Source organism: Mauremys reevesii, linkage group 15, assembly GCF_016161935.1.
Source record: "Mauremys reevesii isolate NIE-2019 linkage group 15, ASM1616193v1, whole genome shotgun sequence".
NCBI lineage: Eukaryota > Metazoa > Chordata > Testudines > Geoemydidae > Mauremys > Mauremys reevesii.
The window spans coordinates 17,827,261-17,849,777 of record NC_052637.1 but is presented as its reverse complement, the minus strand read 5'-3'; the positions used below and the strand labels follow the sequence as shown (position 1 = coordinate 17,849,777).

The 22,517-nt window shown below is 49.5% G+C and overlaps 1 protein-coding gene across 4 annotated transcripts; it reads right to left on the bottom strand.

Moving 5' to 3' along the window:
• Window positions 1-62: 62 nt before the first annotated feature.
• Window positions 63-22,013, bottom strand: LOC120383254 (E3 ubiquitin-protein ligase TRIM39-like). 4 transcript variants are annotated; one of them, XM_039501140.1, is made up of 8 exons: window positions 21,284-22,013; window positions 18,637-18,720; window positions 17,111-17,278; window positions 16,623-16,645; window positions 4,213-4,322; window positions 1,519-1,700; window positions 248-425; window positions 63-166 (listed from the first exon to the last, which is right to left on the bottom strand). In XM_039501140.1, exons 1-7 carry the CDS (start codon window positions 21,608-21,610, stop codon window positions 276-278), a joined length of 1,044 nt encoding a protein of 347 aa, XP_039357074.1. In that variant the 5' UTR covers window positions 21,611-22,013; the 3' UTR covers window positions 63-166; window positions 248-275. The 4 variants fall into 4 exon arrangements, 2 of the variants coding, with proteins under 2 accessions (XP_039357074.1, XP_039357073.1); XR_005588388.1 differs by lacking the exon at window positions 63-166 and having other exon boundaries at window positions 288-425; window positions 986-1,700; XR_005588389.1 differs by lacking the exon at window positions 63-166 and having other exon boundaries at window positions 288-425; window positions 986-1,700; window positions 17,111-17,227.
• Window positions 22,014-22,517: the final 504 nt, after the last annotated feature.

Genomic DNA, 22,517 nt, shown 5'->3' with positions numbered 1-22,517 from the left:
ATAGGGGCTCCCGTATGGCACATGATCCTGGCATTGTTTCCTTAGAAGGGACTTGCCTGCTCGCACGTTCAAGCTGGCGTCGGAGATATAATGTACCACGTGGGGCTCAGCTGCCAATCAGAGATCCCTGAGGACTGTGTCGTCTTTATCCAGGGGGAAGAGCTTGCTGAAAGAAACCATTGTTTTAAAGTAAAACAATTAGGTGTTAATTAAAAATAAATAAATAAACATAAGAGTCAAAAATCACCTCCCAAACCCATGTTCATTTTCTGGGGTTAATTTATTGTGAGGGTTTTTTCACATCCACAGGCCACAGTTGCCATGACGACGAAGGCATTGTTGCTGTGGCAATGCCAGGTTGGTCCATGGTGTGATGGTTTCAAGGGAATGGCAGCATCACCAACCCCACAGTGTCCAAGATCCACCTGTCAGAAGACATACACACTGAAATCATGAGATTGGCTTAAAACCATGAGATTTTTTAAAAATAATTTTATATAAAAATATATTAAATATGAATAACAAAACTGAGTTCTTTCTATTAATCTTCTGGTTTCTGAGACAAGTCCAGCAATTTTATGGCAAAACTTCTGTTTTCCTTAAAGCCCCAGCTCCCAGAGTCCTGTGATTACAAAAGAATCTCACATCTCATTTAAAAGAAAAATAATAGGTTTCTGTTCCTCATAATTACTTTAAAATGTGACCCCGTAAAGGCTTAGAAACCAGAAGAGTCTAGCACTCTATGAGTGAAAACTGGAATTTCCTTTCCATGAGAAATTCTGCAATTTCAAAATTTATTTTCACTCCAAATTGGAATGATTTTTTTAAATTGAAATTTCTTGCAAAACAGCATTTTTAAAAAATGGTTTAGGTCAATCAAAATGTTTCATCTGATAAAATCTAAATGTTTTCTCCTGATTTGGACATTAAAATTTTAAAATGAAAAACTTCAAAATGAAAAATTGAAATGTTCCATTCCACTCACGTTGACAAACTTTCAGTCAGAAAAAAAAATCCAAAGGCAATGTTTAAATGGCATTAAAATGGGACATTTGACTGCAAAGTGGATGTGAGCGACATGCTCATGTTCTGTCTGTTCCAGGGACAGTGGAAGGCACACACAAGTCAAATGATGGGGGCTGGACTAGGCTGTGTCTGTTCAGTCAGAGGAATCCATCCCTCAATCTCGGACCTATTAATGACCAGTGGGGTCGTCTTGTCCTTGGTGTAGAAGAAAGGGAAAATTTCCTCCGTGAAAGAGGTGGTGAAAGTGTAGAGATGGGCCAAGGACTCAGCATTGTAAAAGGCCACCTGCCCCTCCGTGTAGTCGAGGTAAATCCCAACCCTGTGAAGCCTCTCGTTGCAGTACACAAGGGCCAGGGAGGTGTTGAGAGCCCAGTATTTGCCCATGTGCATCTCGATAGTCCAGAAGCCATGCTCAGGTGTGAGTCTGAGATGTCCCTTCCTTTTCACTGACTTCCTGGCCACTCCCACAGCCCAGCAGCCAGCATCCCACACCTCCACTTCCCAGTAATATCTGCCAAATGAGAACCCTTCATTGGCCAGGACGCAAGGAGCTGTGTCGAATCTCTCGTGGCAGTTGAGCAGGTCCTTCCGCTCATCTCCAAGACGCACACTCCTCCTGTCACTGGACAGGACAAGCTGAGGGTTGGCTGTTTTAGGATTCAGAGTCACGTCCACTGGAGAGAGAGAAAAAGAATGTGTGATTAGATAGATAGATAGATAGTGTGTGTGCAACTGGGCTGGGGAAAGAGAAGAAATGAGATTATTGCAAGGAGGGAAACATTACTTAGAGAAAATATAAGATGTCCCTACCTACTCCTGCAAGATGTATATCACATACTGAGTTCTTCAGTTTTCTGAGTTGGGGAACTGGCTGGGTCAAGGGATGTGGGGAATGGGACATGGGCCCTTTCCTTTCTAGGGGCTGCCAGCTCTGCACAGGTTCCAGGGAGAGGGGATGTGATGTTATCTGATTAAAACATGACCATGTAGATCATTGTTGCTACCACTGATATATAATTGCAACAAATCTTATAAAGTATATCAAGTAAGGTGTCTATGGAAAGGATATGATTTGCTGAATATGGCTGTACTATTTGTATGCATGTATCATTTTTGTATTTGAAGTTACGAGTATTGCCTCTATACCTGGATTTCAAATGTTTGCTTCGGGTAGCACCCACAAGGTATTTAGCCAGCACATTGTGAAGGAACTATTCAAGTTGAATGGCCCATTAAAGAACACTTAACTCACAATGGAAGACACCTATCTACACGTAATGGACTTTCCTGCTCTGACTAAGTGAAATCTTGTGACTCCAAACACCATCTTGTCTCCTGTAATTTTCCACAGTGAGAACAATGGGTTTCCCTTCACTTGAGAGAAGCTATAAAAGGCACTGGAAACATCTCCACTTTGCCTCCTTCCTGCTCAAACCTCTGGACTATGAATTTATACTAATGGGAGCATTCTAACCAAAGGACTGAGGACCTTCCAATGATTTGGAAGCAACCAGAGACTTAACAAGACAGCAGTATATTCCATCACTGCTACAAGCCTGAACCAAGAACTTTGCAATTACTGTATGTATTTGATTCCTTAAGCCAATTTTAACTCTCACCTTTCTTTCTTTCTTTTTATAAATAAACCTTTAGATTTTAGATACTAAAGGATTGGCAACAGCATGATTATTGGGTAAGATCTGAGTTGCATATTGACCTGGATGTGTGGCTGGTCCTTTGGGATCAGAAGAATCTTTTGTTTGATGAAATTGGCTTTAAATAACCACTCATCATTAAGTCTAGTGTTTGGGTGTTGAATCCAGGGCTGGAATGCCTAAGGAGACCACTTTTCTGATTTCTTGTTAGTTAGTGTGGTGAGACAGAAGTTTACTTTTGTTGTTGGTTTGGTATGTCTTATGGAAGAATAGCCACCAGATTTGGGGTATGGCTGCCCTATTGCTTAATAATTTGTCCTGAACTTGGGTCAATTGTGACCCACAGAGGTATGGTGACAGAGGACTATGGGGCTCAGGGGGGTAGGGACACAGGGAATTTCCCCTCCAGTGGCTGCTAGCTCTGATCTGGCCCTAGAGTGGGGGCATTGGCTGACTGGGGGTTGATGGAATACAAGACCTTTCCCCCGAGGTGTCAGTTCCAGTGTGGAGGAGCTGGCAGTGACTTGAAGCCATTCCCATTGACAGCTTTAGCGGCATGGGTGAGACAAGCAGGTGGATAAGAACATAAGAATGGCTATACTGGGTCAGACCAATGGTCCATCGAGCCCAGTATCCTGTCTTCATCAGTGGCCAATGCCAGGTGCTGCAGAGGGATATGAACAGAGCAGGAAATCATCAAGTGATCCATCCCCTATTGCCCACTCCTAGCTTCTGGCACTCAGAGGCTAGGGACGCCATCCCTGCCAATCCTGGCTAACAGCCATTGATGGACCTGTTCTCCATTAACTTATCTAGTTCTTTTTTTAACCCTGTTAGTGTCTTGGCCTTCACAACATCATCTGGCAAGGAGTTCCACAAGTTATGTGAAGTACTTCCTTATGTTTGTTGTAAACCTGCTGCCTATTAATTTCATTGGGTGACCCCTGCTTCTTGTGTTATGTGAAGGGGTAAATAACACTTCCTTATTCAATTTCTCCACACTATTTTTTTTCCAGAACTCTTATCATATCCCCCCCCCTTAATGTGACTCAGTCCTTTTTTCTGGATCTGACTCTTAGTTCTTTTTCCATTGGGTCCCAGAGGCCAAACTATCCTGTAACCCTCTCACCCACCCTGAAGGTTGAACCAAGGTGGGACATCATGAGGGAAGCTCACCCTGACACTGCCCATGCCTCACATTTTGTGTGGACTAAGGCCTAATCCCCGGGGCTGTGGGTGAAGGGGCCTCTCCCCACCATTCAGCTGACATTAGGAATGTGATGTGATTGCTGGGGTACAGCATGCAATATGGATCCATCCCCCTGCATCTCCTTCCACAGAGCCCCTTGATGGTGCAGCCTGTAGCCCTGTGATTCTCTTTGGGCCAGGTCCACAGTTGGTGCAAATCACCACAGCTAGCAACATCCGGCCGATTTACACCAGACCTGCAGGACCTAGCCCCGCTTGCTGTCACGCATAGGCCTAGCCAGAGCGGTGAGAGGAAAAGGAATGGGATTCGCTCCTGCTTCACCTCTGTAACCCATCATCTGTATCCTCTGGACGCTGTTCAGCAGGGGCAGCCGGCAGTCACACGGCTCTGGCGACTGTGAGCGGGACTTAGAGGACTTCTCACTGCCAGACCTGCAACCCACCAAGAGAGGCATAGTTAGAGATCACTGAGCCACAGGACACTGGGAGAGTGAGGGTAAAGCATACCAAGCCACTGGGTTCCCATGGTTTCCCTTGGAACAATCATCATGAATGTTGCTATCCAGCCTGAATGGGCCTTTGCCCAGCCTCAGGCCTCGGCTACCCTACAAAGTTAGGATGGTGTTAACTGCCTTACATCAACCCATTTGTGCATGTGTCTACACTTAAATGTGTCCCCCACTGGCATAAGCACCCCATTAAGCCAACACAGTAACACCAGCTTCCCAAGTGGTGTTGATCTATGGTTGATATATGGAGGCTGATGCAGTAGAAATGTAGACACTGTGTTACCTATGTTCACCCTAACAGTCCTCCAGCAACCATCCCAGAATGCCGGATACTCATCACTCTGGTTGCAATGGTGAACTCCACTGCCCAAGTGTCACACAGGCTGGAAGCCCCCATCACCTTTAAAGCCCCTCAAATTTTTTCAATGCCTTTTCTTGATTGTCCAGCTTGGTGAGCCCACCTAGCAGCTCTCCAGAGTTGCTGTCTGCTTTTCATTTTCATTCTGTAGAGTTAGTCAAGGAGGCCACACGGAGCAGTTTGTGTACGCAGGGATGTCCCTTGAATCCTCCTGAGAGATCTCAATGAAACATCCATGGAGGTTTCTAGGGATGGCAGCCTAATTTCTGCCTCCATTGTAGGACACTTTCCCAAGTCAGTTGGTGATAACTTTGGCAGACACCATTGCCATAAACTGGCTAGCAACATATGTACCTGGGTGACTTTGGGGCACCAGCAGCAGCAGCAGCTGTGCTCCCTGTACCTTTGTTACCCTAAGGAGGAGATATCAGGTTAAACCACCACCACCAACTGCAGAAAATGGTGCCAGTATTCAATGCCACTGACCTAATTTCATAGTTTCATGCAACTGAGCAATTTCCTCCTCATTTCCATCACCCCAGCGGGTCATGCTCATGACATCTGGTGCAGTGAGTGTGCTGTGCACTAGCACGCTGAAGCAGAAGTCTTAATAAGCTTGTCTTGTGTAACACTTTAGAGGAGCAAGGGAAGGCGGCAGTTCTGAATGTTTGGTTTCACTTTCCGTTCCTACTATACTGGCAATGGTACCTCTGTGTGTTTTATCTGCAGCTGCTGCCATTGTGGCCTTGAGGGGTTTCCCCTCCACATGGGTGGAACAATTGACCAGATAAGGAAGAGAAAAAGGAGAATGTGGGAGGATATGTTCTGTGAGATCCTGCAAGCCGGTGCTGTACCAGACCTTGAAGAGAGGGCCTGCAGGGTGAACACTGCAGACTGTATGGAGAAGGAAAAAGAGGACAGAAGAAGCACCAGGACAAATGGGGCTACTTTGTCAGCAAACACAGATGCTGTAGACTCTTGTGGACCTCCAGCTCCAACAGTCCTGGGCTCGATTCCCATTGCAGTCTGTGGAGAACTGCAGCATAGCACCTCCCTACAAGCCCTGTCATAGCCAGCATGCCTGTCCCTACCACTCCATGCTGGGGAAAGCGTGAACAACCAGAGCTGACCTGTGAGAGCCAGTGTTGATGTAGCTACAGTGGACATCAGTGTTCCTTTCTCTGGTTTATTTATTAAGGCTCCCTCATTTTTTTAAGTTAAAATGTATTTACTATTAAGTTTTTCAGATTGTGTGTTGGGAGCTGTTTTCGTTGGTGAATAAAACTCTTTTGTTTTGAAAGCGATTCCTAGTTTACTACATATGGTGTATTATGCCTGCTGGCAGGGAAAGTGGTGGTTTGTGCACTGCACTGACAACCCAGCAGGAACATGCACAGGAATAAAAATTTGGCCGCTTTTGGAGCGCCACTTTCTATGCCTCCCTCCACCCACTGCAGCAAGAGGAGCTGGATCTCCCTTCCCCCCATGGCTAGAGGAGCTGCCTCTCCCTGCCACGGGCCTGGGGCCAGTGGAGCTCACTGAGTGAGCCTCAGGATCTCACTTTCCCCCAGCATCCAGAGGAGCTAGATCTCCCTCCATGGCCGCAGGGCTGGAGCAGCTCACTCTCCTGGCCCTGGCTCCAGAGGAGTTCTCTGCCCCCACTCATTGCGGGGGCCTGTGGCTCTGCTTGGCCCCCATTGTGCATGTCCCTGCAACCCAGTGGATCAATGCAGTCATCACAAATGTACAGCAAGCACCCCAATGTTAATAGCTGCACTGGCAGTGAGATGTGCCCCTAAACTGCAGTGCCAGGTTGAGCACAGTCCACCACAGCACAGTACCATGGCTCACTGTTAAAGTGCCTTTTCAAAGCCTCCCCAAGCCATAGAGCCTCACTGAGCTTGTCTGATTGCTGAGTTTGAACAGCCAGACACAAGGGCTGACAGCCCCTCCATCTCCACCCCTGCAGCAGCATTTCCCCTTTGCTTCCCAGATATTATGCAGGACACAACAGGCAGCTATAACCATTGGGATATTTTCACACTGAGATCCAGTCTGGTGAGTAAACAATGCCAGCGCCCTTTCAATCTACCAATGCACATTCACCTGTCATTCTGCACCTGTTGAGCCAGTAGCTGAATCTTTCCTTGGTGCTGTCGAGGTGACCCGTGTTCGGCTTCATGAATCAGGGAAGCTAGGGGTAGGCTAGGACCCCAGGATCAATACTGGCATTTGAACAGCGGCAATGGTAATCCGCAGATCAGGAAAGAAGGTCCCTGCTTGTAGCTTTCTGAACAGTCCTGTGCTCTTAAAGATGTGAGTGTCAAGCACTTTCCATGACCAGCCAACACTGATGTAGGTGAAGCATCCCTGGTGATCTACCAGCACTTGCATGACCATGGAAAAGTAGCCCTTTCTGTTGGTGTACTCTGTGGAAAGGTGATCTGAGGGCAAAATAGGGTCTGTTGCTCCACTGCAGTTTGGGAACCCCTTAGCTGCAGATCCATCCACTAAGTCCTGCATGTTGCCAAGAGTCACAGTCCTGCATAGCAGGAGACAATTAATGGCCCTGCACATTTGAATGACAGTGGCCCCACAGTGGATTTTCCCACTCCAAAATGACTTCTCACTGACCAGTAGCAAACCGGCTTTGCAAGTTTCCACAGTGTGATTGCCACTCATTTCTCCTTTGTCAGTGCAGCTCTCAGTTTGGTGTCTCTGTGCTGGAGGGCTGTGCCAAGCTCAGCACACAGATCCAGAAATGTGGCCTCACTGTGACGCTCTGTACCTCAAAATAGCACCATGGAACCCCCGTATTCTCCATTGTGATATGATTATGTTATGTTTTGTACAATGCATGCCTTGTGAGGTATCAGTTAGAAAGTCTTGATTTGTTGAACATTAATAGCCTGTTGGGTTGTATGTACTGTCATTGTATGTGAAGTTATAAAGTATTGCTGTGTGTGTGTTACTGAAATATGAAGTAAATGGGAAATTCCCACAGCTAGCCTTTCAGTGGCAACAAAGGAGTAACTAACACTGACAAAACAGATTTACATCAGGACCAGCCAGACATGTGTTGATGGCCCATCAAGAAGAATCCACTCTCCTAGAGATCCCTCAGAGAGGGCACATACACAATGGGGGACTACCTAACCCCCTTGTCACAGCAAGGAGAGAATATATAAATGAGGGTTGATGACATCACCGCTTGGCATCTCTCCTCCCCCATCTCAACGTCTGGAAGATCATCTGGAAGACAAAGACTTTGAACTGGGTCCCAGGCTGAGGAGGAAATTCAGCCTGTGTATTAAGAACTGTAACCTGTCTGCAACATCCAGTGGGGTAAGAAAAGCTGTTTGATTCAACTCTTGCTTAGTCTGTTAAAGTGTAGAATTTAGATTATGATTCTGTATTTTGTTTCTTGCACTGTCCAAAGGAGTCTTGAGCAGAATAAGACAGTACATTACTGGGATGCAAGGCTGGGGAGATTTGCTGGTGTTTCTCTATACAGTTCATGAGTAGTTTAGCGAGCATTCATGCAACTTAGCCGGGTTGTGTCTTCACATGTTGATGACTGCGTGATCACAGCACCTGGAGAGATGTACTGCATGGCATTGTGTGAGACAGCCCAGGCTGGAGTGTTAAGAGGGCACAGCAGTACCACAGGTTCAGGCTGTACCCCTGGGATCCCATCACACTTGTGCATTTGAAAGTTCTGCAGCCATTTCTCATTGTCCCAAACTTGTGTTATAATGCAATCCCAGCAGTCAATGCTTGTTTCTTGGGCCCTGAAGCTGCGCTCCACCATCTGCAGCTGCTCCATGAACTCCAACAACAACCTTGAGTTAGTTATTGTTATGTCCCACAGCAAACTGACCAACAGGAAATCATTATGTTCCTTGCGGTTCTTCTTGCGGTTCTACAAATAGCAGAAGATCATGTGTCCTGTGCTTGCAACACTCATGACAATAGTGCACAGCTGTGCAGGCTCCATACTTCTGTGGGAGATGGCAGCTGGTGACAAGTCTCTTGTTTGTTTCTTGGGAAATTGAAAATAGGTGCAAAACTTATGGGATAGAGATGATAGTATGCGATGGAGAACATTGCATTATGGGAAGTTGACCACTTGCTCTCAGTCACCCATGTACAATTCACTTCTGCCTCACCATGCATTGCCAAAACTACCCAAAACACAGTGCGCTGGATGGTGGCACATGACACACTGGGATACCAACACATGGTGCACTGTGTTATCGACACAAGCACCACTGGTGAGTACATGCACTGTAATGTGGTAACCAATGAGAGAGGATTGAGACTTTTGGAGTTTGCCAGCTATAATAATCTGGTTCTTGCAAACACATTAGGACAACATAAAGCACCCAGACGAGACGATCAACAGGGCACACACCTAATGGTCTACCTCACAGCCAGATCAACTACATAATGGTGCAAAACCGATTTTGTTCTGGGATTAACTGAGCTAAAACAAGCAGCTTTCCCGGTGCTGATATTAGAAGTGATCACGACCTTGTGATGCTAAATTTTTGGCTGCAGCTAATGAAAATTGTCAGGCCAAAGTTCATCAGAACCAAGTTTGACTTTGAAAGACTCAGAGACTGAAACATTTCAGAGTAATTCCAAGCAATGATCGGTGGAAAATTTGCCCTGCTGCTTGCTCTAGAGCAGGGGTCTCAAACACACGACCCGTGGGCCACATGCGGCCCATGTTATTTCCTGTGGCCCGCCATAGGTGCCAACTCCACCAGCAGCCAAGCTCCCCTCACCCCCGCCCTCTCTTTCCCCCCCCCCCCACAAGAGCACTGTGTCCCTGCTCCTCTGCCCACCTTCCAGCGCTTCCCACTGCCACATAGCTGTTTGGCGGTGCTTAGGACTTTCAGGGGTGAGTGGGGAGGAGCGGGGACACAGCACACTCAGGGGAGGAGGGGGAGAAGAGGCGGGGCTGGAGCAGGGATTTGGGGAAGGGGTTGGAATGGAGGCAGGGCGGGGGGTAGGAAGAGGCAGGGCAGGGGTGGGGCCTCATGGAATGGGGGAGAGTGGGTGTGGGGAAAGTGGGAGGAAGCTTTAACCAAAGTAATTCTAAAAGTAAATGCATGGTTTGTCATTTGAGTGCGGTGCATTTCTGAGTGTTTATATTTTATTTAAAACCCCTCTTCGCATTACAGTTTTAAAAAACTTAATACATTGACTTTTAATAGCATACTATATTACTTTTAATTTTTTTCATTTTTGACTCTACTTTTGTATCGTTGTATGAAAAGGTTTCAGTGGAATAACAGAGACTTGGTGGGATAAGTCACATGATTGGAGTACTATCATGGATGGATATAAACTGTTCAGGAAGGACAGGCAGGGCAGAAAAGGTGGGGAAGTTGCGTTGTACGTAAGAGAGCAGTATGACTGCTCAGAGCTCCAGTATGAAACTGCAGAAAAACCTGAGTGTCTCTGGATTAAATTTAGAAGTATGAACAACAAGGGTAATGTCGTGGTGGGAGTCTGCTACAGACCACCGGACCAGGGGGATGAGGTGGACGAGGCTTTCTTCCAGCAACTAACACAAGTTGCTAGATCACAGGCCCTGGTTCTCATGGGTGACTTTAATCACCCCGATATCTGCTGGGAGAGCAATACAGCAGTACACAGACAATCTAGGAAGTTTCTGGAAAGTGTAGGGGACAATTTCCTGGTGCAAGTGCTGGAGGAACCAACTAGGGGAAAAGCTCTTCTTGACCTGCTGCTCACAAACAGGGAAGAAATAGTAGAGGAAGCAATAGTGGATGGGAACCTGGGAGGCAGTGACCATGAGATGGTCGAGTTCAGGATCCTGACACAAGGAAAAAGGGAAAGCAGTAGAACAGAGACCCTGGACTTCAGAAAAGCAGACTTCGACTCTCTCAGGGAACTGATGGGCAAGGTCCCCTGGGAGAATAACATGACGGGGAAAGGAGTCGAGGAAAGCTGGCTGTATTTCAAAGAAACCTTATTGAGGTTGCAGGAACAAACCATCCCGATGTGTAGGAAGAAAAGTAAATATGGCAGGCGACCAGCTTGGCTTAACAGTGAAATCCTTGCTCGTCTTAAACACAAAAGAACAGCTTACAAGAAGTGGAAGATTGGACAAATAACCAGGGAGGAGTATAAAAGTATTGCTCAGGCATGCAGGTGTGAAATCAGGAAGGCCAAATCACACTTGCAGTTGCAGCTAGCCGGAGATGTTAGGAGTAACAAGAAGGGTTTCTTTAGGTATGTTAGCAACAGGAAGAAAGTCAAGGAAAGTGTTGGCCCCTTGCTGAATGAGGGAGGGAACCTAGTGACGGAGGATGTGGAGAAAGCTAGTGTACTCAATGCTTTTTTTGCCTCTGTCTTCACAGACAAGGTCAGCTCCCAGACAGCTGCACTCTGCAGCACGGTATGGGGAGGAGGTGACCAGCTCTCTGTGGAGAAAGTAGTAGTTCGGGGCTATTTAGGAAAGCTGGACGAGCACAAGTCCATGGGGCCGGATGTGCTGCATCCGAGGGTGCTAAAGGAGTTGGCCGATGAGATTGCAGAGCCATTGGCCATTATCTTTGAAAAATCATGGCGATCGGGGGAGGTCCCAGATGACTGGAAAAAAGCTAATGTAGTGCCCATCTTTAAAAAAGGGAAGAAGGAAGATCCAGGGAACTACAGGCCAGTCAGTCTCACCTCAGTCCCTGGAAAAATCATGGAACAGGTCCTCAAGGAATCAATCCTGAACCACTTAAAGGAGGGGAAAGTGATCAGGAACAGTCAGCATGGATTCACCAAGGGCAAGTCATGCCTGACTAACCTAATTGCCTTCTATGACAAGATAACTGGCTCTGTGGATGAGGGGAAAGCAGTGGATGTACTATTTCTGGATTTTAGCAAAGCTTTTGATACAGTCTCCCACAGTATTCTTGCCAGCAAGTTAAAGAAGTCTGGGCTGGATGAATGGACGGTAAGGTGGATAGAAAACTGGCTAGATGGTCGGGCTCAACGGGTAGTGATCAATGGTTCCATGTCTAGTTGGCAGCCGGTATCAAGTGGAGTGCCCCAAGGGTCGGTGCTGGGGCCGGTTTTGTTCAATATCTTCATTAACGATCTGGAGGATGGTGTGGACTGCACCCTTAGCAAGTTTGCAGATGACACTAAACTGGGAGGAGTGGTTGATACGCTGGAGGGTAGGGATAGGATACAGAGGGACCTAGACAAATTAGAGGATTGGGCCAAAAGAAATCTGATGAGGTTCAACAAGGACAAGTGCAGAGTCCTGCACTTAGGATGGAAGAATCCCATGCACTGTTACAGACTAGGGACCGAATGGCTGGGTAGCAGTTCTGCAGAAAAGGACCTAGGGGTTACGGTGGACGAAAAGCTGAATATGAGTCAACAGTGTGCCCTTGTTGCCAAGAAGGCTAATGGCATTTTGGGTTGTATAAGTAGGGGCATTTCCAGCAGATCAGGGGATGTGATCATTCCCCTCTACTCAGCACTGGTGAGGCCTCATTTGGAGTACTGTGTCCAGTTTTGGGCCCCACACTACAAGAAGGATGTGGATAAATTGGAGAGAGTCCAGCGGAGGGCAACAAAAATGATTAGGGGGCTGGAGCACATGACTTATGAGGAGAGGCTGAGGGAACTGGGATCGTTTAATCTGCAGAAGAGAAGAATGAGGGGGGATTTGATAGCTGCTTTCAACTACCTGAAAGGGGGTTCCAAAGAGGATGGATCTAGACTGTTCTCAGTGGTAGAAGATGACAGAACAAGGAGTAATGGTCTCAAGTTGCAGAGGGGGAGGTTTAGGTTGGATATTAGGAAAAACTTTTTCACTAGTAGGGTGGTGAAGAACTGGAATGGGTTACCTAGGGAGGTAGTGGAATCTCCTTCCTTAGAGGTTTTTAAGGTCAGGCTTGACAAAGCCCTGGCTGGGATGATTTAGTTGGGTTTGGTCCTGCTTTGAGCAGGGGGTTGGACTAGATGACCTCCTGAGGTCCCTTCCAACCCTGAGATTCTATGATTCTATGATGCGGCCCTTGGGCCAATGTACTAGTCCTCATGTGTCCCTCATGGTGATTTGACTTTGAGATCCCTGCTCTAGAGGAAGATGTAGAAACAATGACCTACAATTTCAATGCTGTAATGAATGAGGCAGCAATGGACATCCTTGGGAAACATCGTAAGAAGACAAAACCATGGGTCGCAAATGAAAAACTACAAATGTGTGACATTAGAAGAGAACTTAAGAGAGATAAGAACAGCACTGAGGGAGCTGATAAATACAGAGCGATTGGCAGAAATATCAAGGAAGGAATGAAGGTGGCCTAGGAGATATGGATTGAGAAACAATGCTCTAAAATTTAAGAGTGTATTAATAATAAAAATAGCAAACGAGCCTTCCAGGTTGTAAAAGATCTGATGACGGAAAGATGGACCAAAGCTAATGCAATTCAAGACAAAGAAGGGAACAGTCTTACAGAAGAAAGGGACATCATCAATAGGTGGACAAACTACTGCTCTGATCTATACAACCACCTGACAAACGGAGATCTTAGTGTCTTAGACAGCCCAGATTCAACAGAGGAGGACAGCTTTCCAATACTACATGAGGATGTGGAGACAGCTGTGAAATCACTCAAGAACGGAAAGGCTACAGGTATTGACAACATCCCAGCTGAACTGATGAAATTCAGAGGAGAAACAGTAATAGATATACTCATCAAGATCTGCAACAAGATCTGGCAGACTGGTGAGTGGCCTTCCACGAGGACACAGTCACTAATCATCACTCTGACAAAGAAAGGCAACCTGCAACTGTGTCAAAATTACCGGACCATAAGCTAGGGTGACCAGACAGCAAGTGTGAACAATCAGGACAGAGGTAGGGGGTAATAGGCATCTATATAAGACAAAGCCCAGAATATCAGGACTGCCCCTATAAAATCGGGACATCTAGTCACCCTACCGTAAGCTTAATTAGCCATCCCAGCAAAGTGATGTTGAAAGTCATATTGAACAGATTGAAGCTACAAGCAGAGAATATCATCGCTGAAGAACAGGCTGGTTTTCATGCTGGAAGATGTGCCACAGAACAGAATTTCAACCTTTGTGTTCTATGTGAGAAGTACTTACAACACCAGCAGGACATCAACCACGTCTTTGTTGACTTCAACAAGGCATTTGACAGAGTATGGTGCAAAGCTCTCTGGGCAACCATGAAGAAGTACAATGTTGGTTGTAAGCTTATTCTTACCATTAAACAACTGTATGCCAAGGCCAGCAGTGCAGTTCTCATCAATGGCACAATAGGAGAGTGGTTTCGCACCACTGTTGGAGTCCGGCAAGGCTGCCTTCTTTCACCCACACTGTTCAACATCTACTTGGAGTGCATAATGACTGATGCCCTAGAAGATCAGATATGCACAGTCAGCATCCGGGGGTGGGGGGGGCGCAAACAATCTCAAATCTTTGGTTCACTGATGACATTGATGGCTTGGCAGGCAACAAAGATGAACTTGCCAACCTTGTGAAAAGATTGGATGAAACCTCTGCAAAATATGTCATGGAAATCAGTGCAGAGAAAACCAAGCTGATGACAAACAAATGTGATGGGATCAGCTCACGTATAACTGTCAGTGGACAAGAGCTGGAGACAGTGAAACAGTTCAAGTATCTGGGGGCCAATCATCACTGATGAAGGATCCAAGGCAGAAATTCAGGCAAGAACGGTGCAAGTAACAGCAGCAGTGGCAAAGCTCAAGCCAATTTGGAGGAATAAGAACATCTCCCTGGAATCCAAACTGAAACTGCTGCATGCATTGGTCATCGCCATTTTTCTGTATGCATGCGAGACATGGACTCTTACAGTAGAACTAGAACAGAAAATACAGGTAGAAGAGATGAGATACTTCCGTAAAATCCTGGGCATCTCCTACTTCGACGATATCACTAATGAAGAGGTCCACATCATCATCACCCAATGCGCTGGGTCATATGAAGACCTCCTGATGATTGTGAAGAAGTGCAAGCTGAAGTGGTATGGCCATGTAACAAGATCACCTGGCCTATCCAAGATCATCCTCCAAGGGACAATACAGGGCAACAGAAGAAAAGGTAGACAGAAGAAGAGATGGACTGACAACATAAAAGAGTGGACAGGAATGGACTTTGCGGAGACTCAAGCACTGACACACAATCGTCAGGGGTGGAGACAATTGGTTGATCGTTGGGGCACCGTCATTGATGAACAAACAATGTGGTTATGGGAGTGATGATGATGATGATGCATTGGAATCAATGTGGCCAGACCCCTCACTGGTGGGAATTGGCTGTAGCTCCATTGGAGTCAATGGGGTCAGATCCCCTGCTGGTGTCAATCAGGATTACGCCACTAGAGTCAATGTGGCTGTGCTGATTTGCACCAGCTGAGGATCTGGCTCCTAGCTTGGGCCCTACCAAATTCATGGTCCATTTTGGTCAATTTCACAGTCAAAGGATTTTAAAAATTGTAAATTTCATTATTTCAGCTATTTAAATCTGAAATTTCACAATGTTATACTTGTAAGAGTCCTGATCTGAAACGGAGTTGTGAGGGGGTCTCAAGGTTATTGTAGGGGGGTTACAGTACTGCTAACTTTACTTCTGCGCTGCTTCTGGTGGCGGTGCTGCCTTCAGAGCTGGGCAGCTGGAGAGCAGTGGCTGCTAGCAGGGAGCCCAGCTCTGAAGGCAGAGCCGCCGCCGGCAGCAAGGCAGAAGTAAGGATGGCATGGTACGGTATTGCCACACCCTTACTTCTGCACTGCTACCTGCAGAGTTGGGCCCTCAGTCAACAGCTGGCATTCTCTGGCCGCCCAGCTCTGAAGGCAGCAACGCAGGAGTAAGAGTGGCCTGGTATGGTATTGCTACCCTTACTTCGGTGCTGCTGCTGGTGGGACACTGCCTTCGGAGCTGGGCACCCGGCCAATAGCCCCTGCTCTTTAGCCCCCCCAGCTCTGAAGGCAGCACAGAAGTAAGGGTGGCAATACTGCAACCCCCCCTAAAATAACCTTGTGACCCCCCCCACAACTCTCTTTTGGGTCAGGACTCCCAATTTGAGAAACACTGGTCTCCCCCATGAAATCTGTGTAGTATTAGGGTAAAAGCACACAAAAGACCAGATTTCACGGTGTATAATGCATTTTTCATGGCCGTGAATTTGGTAGGGCCCTACTCATAGCTTAGAGAAGCACCTATAAAATGAGATGCTATTACCTCAAGGCCTTCCTCCAAGGGCTTTCACTGGGCTCAGACACCCACAAGGAGTAGCTCTTCCAAGCTCTCCCAACTCTTGGCTAATCCATGAAAACAAGACTGGTCAATGAGCAGAGTGTAGTCCTCATTCCCAGGGGCAGGTCTCCAGATTCTGCAGCTAATGGTGCTGCCCAGAAAATTCCAAGTAGCAATGGATTGACAGTGATCCACCTCACTCAAATTTGGGATAGCAAATTGGCTGGGCATTGCTCTGTCTGCCCAGTTACACCATCATGGAGTGCTGAGACAGCACCACCTATCTCATCCTGGCATCCACAGCTCAAGAAACCCCAAAGGGCAGGAGGAGCGCCTCCATCAAGGGCTTTCAGCCAGTCAAGACTATGTCCACATGCTCACATCACATTATCTATCTGTCTACCTACCTACCTACCTACCTCCCTCTTCCTTCTTCTGGAGCATCTGGATAGATAGATACCAAAGTGATAGGTGCTTTATAAATACCAAAAATAAATAGCCAGATCTATGGTTTATGAAGGTTATTAGGGGGTGCATGTATTAAAGGATTATTCTGTCTGAGAAGGAGAGAGTCCTTACCTGCTCAAGGTGATATTTTCATCCTGCACCAGATGAGAGAGAGAAGAAAGAAAGAAAGTCAGGTTACATTGTAGGTTTTCCTTTTCTCATGTTTAGTAAAATTCTTCCCTTCCCTCTGGCCCTGCCTTTCTAATGGCTTCCAATGCATGGGGTCAGCCTGGCCATGGACAGCGCCCCCTGCCCTGCTCTCTGCACCAGAGCCCCCTAGTGCTACTCTGGGGCATTGGGGCCAGCCCTGACTGCCAAAGGAGAGTGGAATGCTCCATGCTGATCTCTGTCCCTGCAACATAGGTCCCCTAGTGCCGCACTGGGGCTTTGGGACCAGCACTGACTGCGAGGCCCCCTGTTGAGCCCTCCCTGTCCCCACATTGCATTAGACTCCAGGGGACGATTCTGAATAGACATTGGCAGCCCTAGAGGGAGTTGGGGGTCTCCCCAGGAGGGCTTGTCCCTTGGATCTGGGTTGTGACTCTGTGTTGCCATCTCACCTGCTGCTCTGGGTCTGGCTCCTCTTCCCCCTCCTCCCTTGTGCCATTCCTCTCCTCCATCTCCTGCAGCTTCTGAAGGATCATCTGCTGCCCATCCTGCAGGAAGTGGAGCAGATGCTGCAAGGCAGATAGTGAGTTGTCAGCGGCGCCTGCTTGGAGGTCGCAGTGCTGCACTGGGGACACAGATGAAAAATCAGGGTGTAACCAGAGCTGCCTAACCTGCTTAAAACTGGGAGTTCAGAGGCCCAAGGGCTACAGGGGAAGAACCTGGAAAGGATCTAGGAGGAGATGGTGGATAAGCAACCAATGTGAGCTCCCAGGGCGATACTGTGGAGCAAAGGGCTAAAGTGATCCTAGGACAGGGGTGGGCAAACTTTTTGGGCCAAGGGCCACATCTGGGTGGGGAAATTGTATGCAGGACCAGGGCAGGGGGTTGGGGTGTGGAAGGAGTTCGGAGTGTGGGAGGGGGCTTAGGGCAAGGGATTGGGGTAGAGAAGGGGTGCGGAGTGCATGAGGGGGCTCAGGGCAGGGGGTTGGGGTTCAGGAGGGGTGCAGGGTGTGGCAGGGGGCTCAGGGCAGGGGGTTGCTGTGCACAGGGGTGCAGGGTGGGGTTGGGGTGCAGGATAGGGGTTGGGGTGCAGGAGGGATGCGGGGTGCAGGAGGGATACAAGGTGCAGGCAGGGGGCTTAGGGCAGGGAGTTGGGGAGCAGGGTGCAAGAGAGGTTCAGGCTCCGGCCCGGTGCCACTTACTTAAAGGCGACTCCAGGGTGGCTGTGGCGTGCACCAGGGCCAGGGCAGGCTCCCTGCATGCCTGCCCTATTCCCAGCCCCGCGTCGCTCCAGGAAGCTCTGAGGCCCCTGGGGGAGGGGGGCTGGGGAGCTCCACATGCACTGCCCTTGCCATGCCTCCAGGTACCTCCCCAGAAGCTCCCATTGACCGCGGTTTCCCGTTCCTGGCCAATGGGAGCTGTGGGGGGTGGAGCCTGGAGGCAAGGGCAATGCACAGAGCCCTCTGCCCCCCTGCCCAGGGGCCGCAGGGACATGGTGCCGTCTGCTTCTGAGAGCAGCGTGGGGCCCACAGTGCCATTGGGGGGCAATGCCGTGGGCCGTATCCAAAGCCCTGAGGGGCCGGATCCAGCCTACAGGCCGTAGTTTGCCCACCCCTATCCTAGGATCTATCAACAGGGCCATAGTGAGAAGAAATAGGGAGGTGATTTTACCTCTGCATCCATACTGCAAAATGACAGGGCTTGGACCTCAATGGGACCTGGGATCTGAGTGCTGGCTGACCCAAGTCAGAGTGATTTGTACGTGGGCAGAATGGGGGATTGCACTCAGCCCTGCATTAGAGGCCTGGCTTAGTGTGCAATGTAGACACCCTCATGGCCCCACAATGCCATGTGCCTAACCCAGACAGAGATTGACCCTTGAGCCTGGGTGTGCGCTATTCAGCCCTGGGGTATGCAGGGCTGCTGTCACAGAAGTCATGGAGCTGGATGTGGCTAATGGGGTGATAGGGTCACCTGCCTCTCGCATCTCTCCATCGCATGGGAGGCTCAGCACAATCTCCAGGTCCCTCTTCAGAGTCTCCAGACGCTGCCTGAAACTCTCCTGGAGGGGGAGGAAAGTCTGCTTAGTGAACAAATCCATCCCACTGGGCATTGGAGGCAGAGAGAGTCCCTGGGTTCTCCAGCTGGAGGTGATCTCAGCTGGGCAGGGATTCTCTCACTGTGTCTGGGCAGCACCTGGCACGGGGAGGTGCTGATCTCAGATGAGGCTTTATGTGCTACTGTAGCATGCATAACAATAAACTCTCCTGTTGTTAATTTCATGCCATGCCTTTTAGTTTATTCCCACCCCACAAATAACACCTCTCCCTCCTTGGTCTTTCATAGAATATCAGGGTTGGAAGGGACCTCAGGAGATCATGTAGTCCAACCCCCTGCTCAAAGCAGGCCAAATTCCCAGACTTTTTTTTTTTAAACCCCAGTTCCCTAAATGGCCCCCTCAAGGATTGAACTCACAACCCTGGGTTTAGCAGGCCAATGCTCAAACCACTGAGCTATCCCTCCCCCCTTTGCACCGCTCATGGTCCTTGTCCCTTCAGCTGGCACAGATTTTTGTTCTTTTACTCTTTCCTTATTACAATCCAATCTCTGCCACACCCTGGGTTTCACAGCACTAACATCACTGCAGACCTTATATATGCACCTCCACCCCAGGATCACGTCTGTCCTGTAATGGGGAGGCCTCAAAGGGAAAGCTGAAAGTGCAATGCAATTTGGGATAGCCCCTTAGGGCATGTCTATGCTGCAATTAGACACCCACAGCTGCCTGTGCCAGCTGACTTGGGCTCGGACTAAGGGGCTGCAGCCCCAGTTCTGCAAACTCCACTCCTTGCAGGGTCCTACACCCTGTGCTGTAGGCCAAGCCCAAATGTCTACACTGCAATTAAACAGCCCTGTAGCCAGAGCCAGCTTGTGTACCACTGACAGACCGTGGTCATCAGGGGGCAGGATTGAACCTGGGACCTCTGAAGCTTAGTGCATGAGCCTCTACTGCATGAGCTAAAAGCCACCGGGGACTTAGATAAGGCTGTAGAACAGACTCATTAATCTCTCTCTAATCTCTCTCTAAGTGGTCTCAGTGCCACTAGATGGGACAGAATATCACACCCAGGAGGTGTGTGGGTTACACTTGCACGGGCCAGCCAGTGGTGACATAACCTCAGAGCTAGTCTACACTAGAAAATTAGATTGACCAAGACTCAGGGGTGTGAAAAATCCACACCTCTGAGCAACATAGGGCACGTCTACATTACATCCATAAGTCGACCTATGTTAGGTTGATTTACAGCCACCACAGTAATTACTGTGGTTTTTCATGTCTACACTGCCCTCCTTCTGTCAGTGGTGCATGTCCTCACCAGGAACACTTCCACCGACCAAAGAGGGGCAGCGTGGGGGTGGGGGGCTGAGAACCAAGGCTCTCAGCTCCATGCAGCTCCCCACCATGAGCCCAGCTGCCCCCTGGGCTCTTGGCTCCCCGTTCCTGGCCGTCAACATGTGAGATCAGAGCCAGGTGAGCTCAAAGTGGGGAATCCAATCTCACTTCCCCACTATGTGCTGGGAAGGGAACCAGGACAGCAGTGCAGGGAGCTGGTGTTTACACAAAGCCACAGGAGCAACTAAGGGGAGGTTGGTCCCTGGCATTGAAGGAAGATTTGAGGCCCAAGAGGAAGGAGTGGGGACCAATGCATGGTTTTGCTAGTTTCTGTTCCCAGTCTCTTTGACATGAATTGTGAACTGAATAGAAATGGGACTGAAATGCAACCTCTACAAAATGTACCTAGGAAACAATATAGAGGATCAGAGCAGTGGCCCATCTAGCCTGGTATCTGCCCCTACACACACCCATCCCCCTCCTCACTGTCCCAGATCAGACCCATGGGCCCATCCTGCCTGGTTTCCTGTCTCTGAGAGTGGCCAGTGCAGAGCATTTCAGAAGAAGGAACAAGAAACGCCACACTGATTTATCCGTCTTTCATACTTGCCCTCTGCCTCTCTCTCCAATCTCCACACATCTCCCTATAGCCCTTTAGCTCTCCGATCTCCATCCAGCTCTATCTAGCTAACCAAGCTCCACACACAGCCCTCTGCCCGCCTGCCTGATCTCCGCACAAACCCCTCTGTCTGTGTGGTCACCCACCTCGCTGCCTGTGGTCTTGGACTGCTCCCCTCCCCCTGCTAACACAAGTTCAGTGCTAACTAGCTGTGAAACTCTGCACAGCCTCTCCTTTCCCAGCCCCAGCGTGGGAGTGGCTGCAGTTATGGGAAACCCCGAGTCTTGGGCTGATTTCACAACATGGAATGCACCAGGTAGCAACCCCATCCCAGCTGCTCGGCTGGATGGGGAGTGCCTCATGGCTGCCCCATTCCAAGTGGGGGTTGGGATCATGGTGTGGGGCTGCAGGGGACCTGATGTCAGGGTATGTCTCAGGCACCAGAATTGCCTTAATCCATGCCCTCTAAGCTCAGGTGAGCCCCCTCCCAATTGCCACTGGGTCCCCCTCCAGCCACCAGCCTTCCCCTGGTGCTCTCAGGGCACCAAACGGCACCACCCAGCCGGGGGGGCGCTCCCTCCCTCCAGCTGCACTAAGTTCTCGCTGTTTTACCTGCTGCCCCTGGGGGTCCTTCCCCACGGTGGAGCTGGATGTGGAGCGCACATGCTGGGCCTTATCCTGGTAGGGGAACCGCTGCACGATCTCCGCCATGTTGGCCAGCGACTTGTTGTGGTGGAAGCTGCGCTGTCGGAAGGACCGGCGGCACAGGGGGCACTGCCTTGGCTCCTCCTCCTCTTCCACCCTGTCCCAGTGCCGGCTGATGCAGTCCTCACAGTAGTTGTGCCCACAGTCCAGCATCACAGGCACCTCCATGTACTTGGTGCAGATGGAGCAGGTAACCTCCAACTGCAGCTCCTGCACCAGGTCGGACCCAGCCATGGTGGGAAGTGTACTAGGGGCAAGTGCACTGCTGGGATCCCTGCAGAGCTCCAGTCAGCCCCCTGGCACCCAGCTCCCTGCCCCGCTGGGACCTCTGCAACCCAGATCCCTGGCACTCAGCACCCTGTCCCACTGGGACCCCTGCAATGTAGCTCCCTGACACCCAGCACCCTGTGCCTCTGATCCCTGCAGCCCAGCACCCCGGCACCCAGCAATGTGCCCTGCTGGAATCCCTGCACCTCAGCTCCCTGCCCTGCTGGGATCCCTGCAGCCCAGCTCCCTGGCACCCAGCCCCCTGCCGGGTCCTGTAGCCCAGCCCCCTCCCCACTGAGATCCCTGCAGTCCAACTCCCTGGTACCCAGCACCCAGGCCCACTGAGATCCCTGCAGCCCAGCTGCTGAACAGCCACATACATGCCTTGCTGCTGAGTCTGTGTTGACAGGAAGTGGGAGGTCACTGAACTATGCTAGTGAACTGAGGGGTAGGGCGTGTGCATAGTGGCTTAGCAGCCATGGGAGAGCCAATCCCAAGCCCCAAGGGCAGGTAGCCAGAGGCAGATTAAGATTGACTGGGGCCCTGGGCACAAAAAATATTTGGAGTTTTGCACGACAGGGCCCCATCTTCCACTCCTCCCTGTCTCCCCCATGGCCCCGCCTCCTGGCCTGGCTGGAAGCCAGGCTGTGGTAAGAGCTGCCTAGGGAGCCCGCAACTTGGAGCCCTGGACTCTCTACCTGCTCTGGGTGGCATGCCCTGGGGGGCAGGGACATGGGCTGGGGGCTGCTCTTGGGCACCTCAGCACCCTGCCCAAGGCAAATGGACTGTCTGGGACTCCCTACAGCCACCTGGGACTCCATGGGCGGCTCTTACTACAGCCTAGGGTGACCATAAGTCCTGTTTTGGCCAGGAC

Bases quoted from the DNA above. Each gene is read 5' to 3' on its own strand.
- LOC120383254 (XM_039501139.1), bottom strand. From the start codon at position 21,610: ATGGCTGGGTCCGACCTGGTGCAGGAGCTGCAGTTGGAGGTTACCTGC. The intron at 17,279-18,636 runs GCAGGTGACCCT...TCCCCAGTGCAG, and splicing joins GCGATGGAGAGATGCGAGAG to CACTGCGACCTCCAAGCAGG. The intron at 1,701-4,212 runs GTGAAGCAGGAG...CTCTCTCTCCAG, and splicing joins ACAGATGATGGGTTACAGAG to TGGACGTGACTCTGAATCCT.